The following is a 13,772-nucleotide window of genomic DNA, read 5'->3' on the forward strand; positions in this document are numbered from 1 at the left end:
TCCATCTTGTGGAACATAGCTGGGTTGGCAAGCAAGTTTTGTTACCCAGGATGAACTTATTTCATAAAAAGGATTGACGTGATATACTTACACTAAACGTGGACTCTCAAGAACACCTTTTTCATAGATGGGTATAACTCCTTTTTTGTACCTGCCACCCGCTTGAGGGCAGGTAGACCCATGGGGGGTGTAGTTGTTTATGTTTCCTTAGCAGTAAAATGTAGATCAGTTGTGTTGCCCACAGATAATTTATGCTTATAAACCTTGTCACTTACTGACCAGGTTCCGGTTTACCTCTTTCATTTTCTTCTTGTCCACCCATGGGGGCAGAGCAAGGGTCAGACTTTGTCGCACTGGGGCTGAAATTGAAAGTCTCCACAAAACATGCTCCATTTTTTTAATGTTATGTAGTTTTTATGAGCTACCAAGGAAGACATATGCAATCCCTATCCTAAAAAGGGCAAACTTTAGGCAGTTGCATCCTGCTAGTTATCTGTTTATCAGCGCTCTCAGGTAATACTGTATTTTATGTTCTTAGCTTTTTAAAGTCCCCTCTTAGGTTCAGATCTAGCAGTTGAGGGTGTTTTATGGCTGGTTATGAGCTTGGTATCACTTTTTTATTCTGTATTTAGTTTCATGTACCTTTTTAATCGGAAAAAAAAATCAAATACGTACAGTTATAATATTCTTGCAGCACTTGATGTGGCAGATGTTTTATAGACTTGATTTATTGTATATTTTTGCCAATCTTACTTTTATGTTTTTATGCAAAAGTCGAATGAAGATGTGTTGTTGTTGTTCTTTGACACCCGATAGCAGTATTCGGTGAGCTGCTGGGCCCTCGCCTCAGTAAAAAATGTGTTGTATAAAAGCCAAAATATACACATTTTTTTTTTAACGTGTAAGTACTAATTGCATCAGTAGTCCATGTAAGAGAAGGTGGGACCTTATTGTGCAGATGTGCACAATGTGCAAGAGCAGAATGCCATCACTCACAGTCAGACAAAGCCAGTAACTAAAGTAGACTGGACTTGTGCCCCATACTGCATGCTGTGGTGGGTGGAAGCAACATTTGAATGACCCTGCAGCAGAACAATGGATGAAGAGGGCTTGCTGTTAAGTATATATATTTTTGCTAAAAATAAAATGTCTAGGATAACAGCAGACATAAAAATGCATCTGTCTAACTTGATTGTGCAACTAAATGTTAATGTAAACATAGCCTTTGCAGCTCACTAAATTGTTGGTGTTTTTCCTCATTCTGGTGACCATACACCTCGTCATGACGGATCGAGGTGCGAGCACAATGTCTTCAAAAAGAGACAGGAGCATAGGAGTGTGCAGCCCTGTATTTCTCCTCATAGTCAGTGCCAAAAGCAGAGGAAACATCCAAACATGATGCCCATCAGTCAAAATAGCTGCTGATTATTTATTGGGTTATTGCTTCATTGAATTCTTTCATGTCTGATCTTCATGTAAAAATTAGAGATTGAAATGAAAGACTTCCCAGTTATGTGTATGTGTACTGCCTATATAGTCTCAATTACATTTATAATACATGAGAGCCTGAAATCCTTGTATAAGAACCAGTCTCTAATTTCTTTATTATATTCAACTTGTGACATCTTTATTCACCTGTAATAACAAAATGATGCATTTGCTCAACTGATGTAGTTGAGTTGTGATGTCTAATACCTCCTGCCACCAGTCAAGGCCAAAGGCAGGTCACGGACCTTTATAACCGCTGCAGGTTAAACAATACAGAGAAAATGAAAACTGACTTTTCATTCAAGTTCTTTGTTTTACTAATTATGCGTCTCAGCACTTTTTAATCTGACTAACATTAAACTGATTCTAATATCTTAATCAAATTATTAATTGCTACCTGATTTGTTTATTTTCATAGTAGGTTCCTCTTTTATTCTTTATGGCTGGAGCTATACTACCTCTTTCACATGGGCATGTCACTAAGGATTTGTGCTTTACAGGAAGAGTGAAGGTGTGACCATGTATTATAAGGAATAAAAAACCCTGAGCAATCCATTTTAAGGATATTGCAAGTCATTGCAAAGTTCCATGACCTCTACATGGTCAAATAACACCTCAGTGACTTGCAATACCGTAATAATGTACAGCATGGGTGCTTTATCTTAGATATTATGGTTTTGTAACACCAAAAGTATTCATCTCACTTTGAGTGACTATATGCACAGAGGATATACTACAGAAGTGGACCAATATTTGTAGCATGAGAGAGGAACATGTTAAAATGTATGTGTTCCTGTCTGCCAAAATAGATGTCCTTGGATATGATATGGCTAGAACAGAAATATTGCACATTCTTATTAGTATGGAAGCAGGAATGCACACAAATGATATAGAGCAGGGGTTTCTAACCTTTTGTGTTCTTTGAAAATAATCCCAAGCCACTAATGTGATGATTGTTCTAAAGTGACCCTGGTAAACACGGCTACATCAGTGGCCAGGATTACCACCACCGTTCGCCTCAGTGCATCAGGCAGGGTTGTCAGCAGTAATACAAACAAGGCTGTATCAATATGGAATGCCTCTGCTTGGGTAATGAAAAAAAAGCCATAGCTGCCATGCCATTGGCACCCAGTTAATATTATTAGTAATTTCTCCCCATTGTGCATAATCTGTCACTTAAATATCAGCCCTAAAATTATTTTGAAAAACAATTTTTCTCCAATCAATCAGCATATGAATTTTGACAGTACACACGTTTTCTTCTCGAATGCTCACTTTTTTTTATTTCGGTTTATTCAATGTTAAATAAACCATGCAAAAGGTCTAATTGATAGCATTGGTTGCACACAGGAGAGCTATTTACATGCAGCTAGAGCTACTCGTTGGAGAAGCCTGTTATGGGCCATGTGTTGCTGCCTGTCCTTATCATAACTGTCCAGAGAAGTGAACTAAATGCCAAAGATAAAATGATGTGGGAGGCGTACTCATGTACCGAATGGACAGGAAGCACTTACTGGCGACCCTGAACTACTACAGCGGGTTTATTTCACAATATTTGGGGTCAGAAATATTGGTAAGATATATTGAGTGTATGACTACTTATTGAAAATAATATGGAGATATATTCTAAACTTACTGACAGCTATTGAAATAATTTTTTGAACTCATGAGACAGTTTATAAATGTTGTGTCTGGACATATAGTAATGGAGGTTTATCAGTAATAAGACAGAAGCAATGCTATGAATGAATACGTTTTATTAACAGTTCTTGGAAACAAATTTAAATCTTAGAAACTTTTGTGGAATTCCATTTTTCTAAGGGAGCCAACTTTGCTGCTCATGGATCCCCAGTCTAAGTATCTTCTGTACTCCCCGGGTCTAAGGAAGTACTGCCGCCCCCTGAAGTTTGGCTGCTCATAAAAGATCCAGTATCCCTCATGCACAGTGCAGGAGTGGATTTCATGGTATTTGAATTCTTCATGTAGATCAGGGCAATCCTCAGTAAACTCCATCATCTGCCCTCTGAAGTCCTCTCTCTCGTAGATCTGGATTCTGAACGTGCCTCGATACTGTGGGATGAAACAGTAAGGAACAGTGTTATGTTAAGTTATGTTATGTTATAGGAGATAGCTTCGATATCACGTAGAAGCCCCAGTGTACATTTTACATGGAGTGCATATTTGACCCCCAGCTGCTAGTTATAATTGCTGTAATAAACATTTTGGCAGAAAAAGAACCCAAGGTTGTGTTCTCTGAGAAACAGAATCCGAACTATGGATCATTAATTGTAAATAAATGAATTGAAAATAAAACACAGACAGAAACAATTGAGAAAGGTTCAGCGAAATGTATTATTAGGCTCAAGAGTGGACAAATCAGATAAGACTGAACACTCTAAACTGCCTTTACATTTGCTTGTTTCTACTGTTTATTTGCCTTTTTTCTAAACAGATGCTTAACCCAACGTATTGAACTCATATATAAAGTATACAATAAGACAGCAAAATAACTGTCATGATTTAATCTGCAGAGGAATCTAAGGAAAACCAGCAGGAAAGGGTTATTTTCAATTAGTTTGAATTGATTTTCATTATGCAAGAAAATGCAATTCATAAGCAGAGTTGTAAAATCATTGACTATTGCACAATACCTCAAGTGAAATACCATAACCAGGCAAAGTGCGTGTTGTACAGGTGCATTAGTAATAACAGACAGCCATAAACAATAGTCGTTTTTGGCGAACACAGTAACGTTAATGGAGGTTCAAAATGTTATTTCAAAAAATGGTCTGTCTGCGCAGATGTCAATGGCGTTTTGACCCTGTGGAAGTATAACAGGGTCTCATCAGGACTGGTGATAACCCGGGGAATTGCAAAGCGGATTACAAACAGAGAGGTTAGGTCCCTGTGAAAATTTAATCCGTGCCAGCATAAAAGTGCACAGCAAAATAAAGTAATACTCACAGGGCAGTTCCTGGTGGGTAACTCAAGTATTCTCAATGAGCAACAAACTCAAATGTAGGATTTGGAGGATTTCTGCGAGTGAATCCCAAAGCCACCAGAGGTGCGTAATAATTTGAATGCACTCACGGGTCAACGGTCCAATAGACCATCAGTGTCTCAGGGTTCTGAGACGCTGCCAGTCTATTGGACCAGTTGACGGTCCATCGGAGCGCTGTGAGTGAATCTCTCATTGAGGAGTTCACATCCTGATCCCACATCCGGCACTAAGCTGGTTATGAACAAGTTTTTGGTCTGTTTATACGACCTCCTCCCTGCCCCCCCACTGGGGTCCTACGTATATTCAGTGCGCTTTTCTTATTCGGCACAGCCTTGTAAGGAATTTCTCATTATTGCAGCAGTTTTGTCTGAAAAACCCCACAACCTGGAAGCTTTTCCCATTCACTTTTAAGGGCAGTGAATAGGTAGCTGTTTTTAGGTCCATTTGATTTTATTAAAATTATATGTATAAGATACTTAGATAAAGGGGTTTCAACCTTGTTTTTTCATCCAATGGTATATTCACATGTTGCTTCCTTTCACTACAGCATACAACATGATGCAATGGATCAACCTACTTCAGCCAAAGGCTTACATCACATCACTGCATTTAGGTGCCAGTGTTTTTGTTTTTACTATATTATTACTTTAGCCTTGGCTTTGTTTGCAGAGCCTGATGTGATAGCAGGACACCTACTGCCAGATGAGAATGCAGGGCATATTCCATATTTATATTTTCCTCTTTCCTTCCAATGCTGTACAGTTCTTTTAAAGTGGTCTTTTTTTCACCAGATTACTGTTTTTTTACGCCATACCAGCAGCTCGCATGGACTCTTTTTGTCCTTCTTCCTCTTTCTTTTTCTTCTTTCCTTCTATCTTTATTCTTACTTCTGTCATTTTTCCTTCTTTGCCTCTTTCTTTCTTTATTCCTTTCTTTCATCTTCCCTTCTTCCTTTCAGTTTCTTTCTTTCCTTGTTGGGGTGTTTCTGCTTCTTTTTATTTCTTTCCTTTTTTGCTTGTTTGTTTCTTCATCTTGTTCTTTCGTCCCTTCATTCTTCATTTCTTTCTTCCTCCTGTTTCCTTTTTTCCTACTTTCTTTTCTTCTATTTAATTATTTCCTTCTTTCTTTTTCACCATCTTTTCCAAATGTAAGAGGAATTTTTTCTTTGTCTGTGTGAACAGACTTAAAAAATCAAGACCTTTTGATTTTACTCTAATTAGGGGTATAACGTAGTTACCTACAGTGGTTCTCAACCAGATTTTGTCAATTAGTCTTTGGTTCTCTCACTCACATTTTCCTTCCACACACTTCAGAATTCATCAAGGTGCAATGTGTCAGCCCACTTCAGCCATTAGTTGATTTCTTTATAAGTTATGGGTTGCTGCCCTTTCACATCAACACACAAAGTAGTTCATTTCAGTGCCAGGCAGTACTATGCATATTGTTTTCGACCAAAAACAACACTTTTGCCTTTAGTCAATTGTTTTGATTACATTGATAAGTGCCCAGCAGCTTCCTGAATAATAAAGTTTGGCAAAAACATGACAAAACAAAACAAGAATTTCCAAAAGGCTGGAGGCCAACACCATAATTATTGGCTTTGCCATGTCATGGGAATTATGTCTTTTGCATCCTTATTTTGCTGTAGGACAGGTTTGGCAAAGATGAAACTGTCAGTGCAGACGCATATGGGAACAGTGTGTTTTTTTTAACCAAAATTGGCCTGCGTGCTGCATGTACAGTAACTGGGAAGATCTCCAAGTTAGTTGATTGGCCACAGACATCACAACTTGGAAAGTTGGAGCAGTAATAACCTCTTGGGCCATATCATGAACTGCACTGCTCCCTCACACAGTACACAGTGGTTATCTTGAATACTCTGTCTACAGTGTATATGTTTTACTAAAAATGTCTATGAATTAGAACATTAACAGTGGACAGCACTGCTTTTAATCAGAGAGAGGCAACCAAAAACAGCACTTCATGCATGCACTCAGAGAAATACAGAAATAAATGCACTTCCAGAAAACCAGTTGCAGATAATATAACCCTCAGTGTTTCCAAACTGTACTCTATGCAGTGCAGATATTAACTAAATGATTTTCAGAGATTATATATGTGCCACAAGTGCAGCACTATTGGTAAAAAACACAAATGGACAGATCCCCATTTGAGAACTGAATGGCATCATGATACAGCATATATTTAGATTGTTGTATGCAGAATGCACCACTTTTTGTCTCTGCATGGTGAATATACTGTGACCTAATTCTTACGTTTGGGGGTTTGACTAGTGTATTGGCAGTGTAAAAATCATTAAGCTCGTGTGATTATGCATTGTTTGTCAGTGTAAGTACCAAGGAGATGACTACATCTCCTACTGTTTAGATGATTTAAGTTCGGGTAAATCTGCCCCATTTGTAGTTGGGCTGGCAGAAGACATCATTTGCCCAACCAACACTGTTCAGATGGCAGTACAAGTGGTAGTACAAGTGCTGTCATCTGTCTTAAATGCGTATCAGTTTTCTGTGTTACTACCAACGAGGACTATGAACCAAAATCAGCCCTGGCAAAATGTTCAAAACAGCCCACTAACATTCCTACGGTGTCTCTGCCAAAATCTCTTTTCCATTCAACCACACTCTGTCTCCCACTCTATTTCTTTTCGCTATCCCACCTTCTCCCCTTCTGTTCTCTTTGGCTCATGTCTATTGATATGACCCACCTCTCTCTCTCTCTCTCTCTCTCTCTCTCTCTCTAAGGGGCTCATTTTGATGTTGTGACATTCGCCACCTCCGATCCGGCAATGGAAACTGTCCCGACATCGTAACAAGTGAAACCCACCCACCATATTACAATGGCGGGGGTTTCGCGGCAGATGCAAAGTGTGCCCACAGCTTTTCTTCGGTCGGCAAACGTTCCTATTGCCAGCCGGGCGGAATTGGCCCCTAATATGGTGGCGGTACCTAGCAGGCACCGCCATCCATATTAGGATAATGTGTTGTGAAAGGCTGGTGGAATGTTCTTTGAGGGCCCTATGTGGCATTTGGGGGGTACCCATCGTACCCCCCTCCATTTGCATGCACAAAGTGGTAGGCACCGCACAGTGACTGCCACTTTGTGCATGCAAATGCACTAAATGCCATTTTGGCATTGTGGCGGGTGCTGCTGTATGCAGCACCCGCCGCAATGTCAAATATGCAGGATGTGCCACCAGGGTTGTGGGCGCATCCTAAACAGGGCTGCGGCATGGCCGCATGTCTGTCGGCTGGTCCCATTTCCACTGGGATGGTGGGTGGACTAAAGTCCGCCCGCCATCCTAATAAGAACCCAAGTCTCTTTTTCTCTCCCTTGCACGTCTCATATGCTTGAGCAATGGACCCTGGAGAGCTGTGAAAAGTGACAGTGACTCCAGCCAGAGCAGTGAGTAATCGAAAACTGGTCTCCAATGGCTCCAGCCCCTGGCAAATGCCTAATGAGATAAATGGCTAATCCAGATCTTTTTCTACAGAAGAACTTACTGGTAAAATAAATCGGCAGGAACGAATAGTGTCGTTGTAACCCATCCACCGCTGGAAGTCAGGGTATTCTCCTCGTCTTAGAATGTACTGGTAGCCCATGTAATTGGGCCGCTCATATAGAACCCATGGTCCGCTTTCCACGCGGATGGAGTTGCACCGACTAAAGTAGGAGGAAAGGTCTGAAGAGTCAGTGCTGCACTCATAAGAGCGTCCCTGAAAGTTTCGATCCTCATAGAAGATAATCTGCAGTATAAAAAGGAAATGTGTAAGTGAGCTCATTGATTTTATACACCTATTGGCAAGATATATATGTCTACACTGTGGGCTTTTTTCAAAAACTGTATTTACAGTACCACTTACTTATTACATCATGCAATTCACAAATGGGTGTACAGAGAGGTTTAGAGAAAGATAAGGAGGGGTTTAGGGGTGGGCAGACACCCACCCACCAAAGGGAAAGCCCATTGCTATTCACAAACTTTACTTCTAAAGTTGTTACAGTCAAAAAGGACACACATCAGTGGTACATGTATTGCAACTCAGACCTGAAGAAAGTTCAGTACTACAAATGGCCAATCACTTATTTTATATATCTTCACAACTGCTCTCATATTCCAGTAGCCCTGTAGCAAATGTGTGTGTCTGGGTGAGGAGCACGCCAATCTCACCTCTCTGAACACCCAGGATTACCCGTGTTAAGGAAAGAATACTGAGTACTGCTTTAGCTATGAGGTCCTTATCTACTTTGGAAATCCCACAGTTAAGATATTATCAGACATGTCGGTGGCAATAGCCCGATGTAGAAAAGGGTTTGTTAAAATGATCAATTTATTCAAAGCGAAGGGGGCTCAAGCATTGATAGTACAATCAAAACTTAAAATGTTAGCCACAGGAAGCTTTCACATATTTACTGATATTCAGGATGCTCAATAGATGTTATCAAATTTGTCTGCAGGGGAAAAGTGTGGTTAGCTCACAGTGCTGCAATTTACTCAGTAAAAGTAACACATTGCTGAAGGCTGGAGGAGGGGTAGAGGGGTGCTTAGGGCATTAGTCGTCGATGGGGGAGCTGGAGTGCGCAAAGGATGCAATACAATGGCATCCAGTGTTAGAAGGGGAGAGGGAATAGTGGGTGATTCCATCTTACAGGGAGGGCACAAAGAGTTTGAGCTGTTTAGGGTGGTGGGGTGAGGCAAAACATAAAAGGAGAGTTCAAATCTAAGTGCTTAACAATTTCAGGGGCTGTATCAAATGTACTATATAGGTCATATCATCTGTTGTCATAAGAAACTAAAAATAGAAAGCATGGGGGAGAATAGAAATTGCACAGGACACTTTATCTTTAACAGAGCACTCGATGCACTTTAATACCTGCTAAATGCTTGCGTCACTTTACGTATATTTGCTGCACTTTTGATTTATATGGGCCATATTCTAGCTGCTACTAATCCTGAACGGATGGTATACAGTTATAATAGGAAGCAATGCACACTGCACTGATCAGTTATCTGCTATATTATCTGTTTATATTAGTACGAGTCACTTTAGTCATTTTAGGTAAAGAGGTTCTGAAAGTAATCTATTTTAATACTAATGGACTGAACAATAAACTAAAGGCCCAGACAATATAAAGCTGGCTGAGAAGCCATAGCCCCGATATCATACTCCTGCAGGAAACTCATTTTAAAAACACAAGCAAGCCGAGTAGGATTTCTCAACAATGGGCTGTTTTTTATTGTCTATCTAAGGCCAGCTGCGAACAGAAGGAGCTATTGATTTACATAGGTAAACATGTATAATTCCAGGTGAAAACCACACAGACAGATTTGAGGTGGAGTTGGGCCTTTGTAAATGGGAGTTTCAATCAATTCAATTTTACCATAGCAACAAATTACGCACCGGTCTTAGACAACCCGCTCCCTTTGCTCCAGCTCAAACAGGTTTTGACCAATATCCCTGGTTCCATCATATTGGGTGGAGACTTACATTTTCTCCAAGAGCCCCTAATCGATTCCTCCACTAAAGCTCGAAAACAAAAGAAGCCACAGATGGCTATTGCTGTAGCTAATTGCAAAAGAGATTTAGATCTGATAGATCCATAGAGCTCTCTGTTCCCTAGGAAAGAAGCTTTTTCATGTTTTTCAGCAAAATATAATAGCTCTAGAATAGACTACTTCTGGATCCCATATGGTCTGAAAATGGTCTCTTACGAGGATATATCAAAAAACGCTTTTTCAGATCATTTAGAGAGAGAGGAATGGTGTACAGAGGTAACAAATTACATTGATAGATTTTTTTTAACCTCTTTCCTGAGCTGCTAATTCTGCCGTGGCGTGGGGGAGCTAGAGGGTGGGAGTGGTGCTTCAGTGCTCATGGCGGCTCCACGCCGTCATGAGTCACGGGCGGCGTGACCCCTCCCGCTCATTAATTCACCCGCACAGGCAGGGAAATAGTGCTGCGTTGGCGGAGCGGCAGCGGCATGACAGCTCCATGCCATCATGAGCACACGCCTACAGTGACTCATGATGATGTGGAGCCATCATGAGCACCCAAGGGGTTAATAATGCAATGCCTGAGTAAGCATTGTTGGGATGCCTTTAAGGTGGTATTACCGTATTTTATCACATCAAAAGAATCCAACAGCAGATAAGTAAAAGGGAAATAAGATCCAAGCTCAAATTTAGGCTTGGGCAAGCACTTAGAGACCAGGCCAAAAATAGGAATTTAATTACAAAAAGTAACTTCCTCAGGCAAAGTTGGATATGCAGAAATATTACTATCTGCAGGGTAACATTGCTAACACTACCTACCTCCAGAGTGTATATGAGGAGAGTGAATACACGGGGAGATTACTGGTGTGGCAGGCAAAGAATAGACAAACTCAAAATAGAATACTTTCACTGATGGATATGGATTCTGACACACAGATAATGAGTTCCTTGGAGATTTGGAAGTCCTTTTTAAGTAATTATGAGATAATCTATCAGACGGATCCCCAAATAACAGCAGATCACATTATAAGGTTCTTAGATAAACTGCCATTTCCATCCCTATCCAGAGAGCAAAGCGAAATGGTAGCGGCTGAGTTCTCCCTTGAGGAGATAGATACAGTAGTAAAGTCAATGGCTAATAGCAAAAGAGCTGGGGAGAATGGACTACCAGTAGAAATATATCAGAGGTTTGCCCCAATTTTTTTAAATATGCCAGCACCCCCAGCATCCTTCCACACCTCTGTGATAGTTAGTATATTAAAAAAAGACAAAAATAAGCCTTTTTGACATTGATTACAAAATCTTTACAAAGCTACTTACCAATAGGCTCAATAAGATCATGGGATCAAGGTGGTTTTGTAGCAGGCAGGCAGCTCTCTTCAAATACAAAGTTTTTAATAGAAGCTTTGGACTATTTTACCCAGAACAAAATAGAGACACATGTTTTATTTTTTAGTCGCTGAAAAAGCTTTTGATTTGATGTCCTGGAAATGTATTTTTTTAATTCTTGGAAGATTTAGGTTCTTGGAAAAATTCATACATATAGTGAAACACCTATCGAGGACTCTTCAGCACAAATAATTATTAATTCTAGAAATATAGGTAGCTGTAGAATAAATGGGGAGACAAGGCAGGGATGTCCTCTAGCCCCAATTTTGTTCGCTTTATTCATAAAACCTATGGCAATAGCTATTAGACAAAAAGAACTACAAACAGCACCTTTGCAAGGCATGTCCAACATAAAATTATACGTCAATGTTATTGTTCTATTTCTATTTCTCAGGCCGGGGAGAGTATTCAAAAGAAAATTTTAGCAATTTTTGCAGAATTTCAAGTACTGGGAGGTTACAAAATAAATAATGCTAAGACGGAAATCTTACTCTGCAACTGTCCAGGTCACACACTAATACCTAATCTCCAGCAACTACATAATTTGAGGCCTAGGATATATTTAGGTGTATTTGTGTCAGAAAATGTGAACAAACTATATACATTGAACTATGTCCCCCTAGTCCAGAAATTCAAGCGTTTATTTGCTAAATGAACTCAACTCCCAATCTCAATAGTTGGAAGGGTAGCATTAATACGAATGTCTATTTTACCATTATTTAATTTTCTATGTGCAGCAATCTCCTGTGCATTACAAATGTCTTTAAAAAAAAAGAAATTGATGGTCTATTCTCATCCTTCATATGGCCAACAAGGTATCGAGGCCAGCACAAGTTACTTTAAGTAACCCACATGAGGAGGGAGGGTTAGCTCTTCCAATTTTTAGGGAATACTATTGTGCAAATTTTGCAGATAACACATATACATTTTTTTTAAACTACAGTAATCCTCCAAGTACAGATAACTTTTTTATAATAAAGAGTCAGAAAGAATAAAACATTTTAGATCCTATGAGGCTGGTGAAGAATCCCAAAAAAGTACGCTAAAAGGTCTTCTAGTGGATTTTAAAGCATTAAACTCAACTACTTAACTATTTTAAAATACCTAAGTTAAATGGCTCTGCACGTTCGGCGGACCTTCAGGGTGGGGAGTATAGGCTCATCCAATCTAACATATTAAAGAAATGGGAGGAGAACGCATATACTTATGTGGCAGATTTTCTCAGCTCTGGACAGAGATAGAATGCAGTCTGAGTCATTGTAAAGATATACTTAAATGGCCCTTTATCCAAATAGGCCACCTTTCAGAAAGTATTGATCCGTCCGCATTAAGCCAATAAGTAGTTGGGTAACAATTTTTAATAAACACAAGACTGTAAAATTGTAAGAAATGTATGAGAAAGAAGGTCTAGAGATTTCGAGGATGGTCTGGAATAGAATTAATAATTTCAACACTACATTATTAAGAGGTGCCAATTTCAGGAGAATGCAATTCTCCACTACACGGCTGATATATAGGAATCCATCCTTTCTCCATAGAGTATATCCTCAGATAGAGGATAGATGTTTTTGGTGCTTAGAAGCAGTGGGAGGTACCTGGACTCACATTGTTTGGGATTTCCCAAAGATTAAGGAATTTTGGGAAGAAATTGAGAAATAATGCAGAATGAAGCTTGGTCATCCACTAGTTATAGATAGATATATTGAAACTCTTGGGTGTTTCCCAAACATAACGGTATATATTATACAAGAAGATGTGCTTTATATACTGGCGACTAATCCTCCAGAACTGGCGAAGTGAGATCATACTTACTTTTCATTGTTGACAGGCTAAATAACATAGAGTAAGAGCGCTGGAGAGACTATGGGGCATATTACCAAGCAATAGCGATAATTATCGCTATTGCTTGGTTAGAGACAAAAATTTACCGCTGCGCTGCGACGATTTTTACCGCAAATAAACCTTGGTATTACCACGGTTTATCGCAAATGCGATAAAAATCGCCGCAATGCATGAATATCGCTGAAAAGTGAGCGATATTCATGCATTACCGAGCTAATGCTTTTAGCCATGTTATCCACCTCCCATTGGATAACATGGCTAAGAACTGCTCTGGGCAGGTGTTAGCTTTTGGAGATATTCACGCTTAGCGCGAATATCTCCAAAAGTTGGTAATAGGAGATAGCGATGTTAGCGACTGTTTTCAGGCGCTAACATCTTGGCACGCCATCTTTGCATATCATTAGTGATAAATATCACTGACATGCAAAGTGGGGCCCAAGATGGTCGCTATCTCCTACTAGCTGTCGCTAACTGGTGTTAGCGACAGCTAGGTAATAGGTAGATAATTTTATCTCCGCTTTCTTGGCTTTTAAAGCCAAA

The 13,772-nt window shown here is 39.7% G+C and overlaps 1 protein-coding gene across 2 annotated transcripts in view; it reads right to left on the reverse strand.

Moving 5' to 3' along the window:
- Window positions 1-3,228: 3,228 nt before the first annotated feature.
- The window catches only part of LOC147730535 (gamma-crystallin M2-like), a 233,514-nt gene continuing 222,970 nt past the window's right edge, over window positions 3,229-13,772 (reverse strand). For both annotated transcript variants that reach the window (XM_086955339.1, XM_086955338.1), the window contains exons 2-3: window positions 8,011-8,253; window positions 3,229-3,558 (exon numbers count right to left, since the gene is read on the reverse strand). In XM_086955339.1, coding sequence (XP_086811465.1) covers window positions 3,277-3,558; window positions 8,011-8,253 — 525 coding nt within the window. In that variant the 3' untranslated portion in view covers window positions 3,229-3,276. The remainder of the gene's footprint in view (window positions 3,559-8,010; window positions 8,254-13,772) is intronic.

Source organism: Lissotriton vulgaris, chromosome 2_1 (genome assembly GCF_964263255.1).
Source record: "Lissotriton vulgaris chromosome 2_1, aLisVul1.2, whole genome shotgun sequence".
NCBI classification, from domain to species: Eukaryota; Metazoa; Chordata; class Amphibia; order Caudata; family Salamandridae; genus Lissotriton; species Lissotriton vulgaris.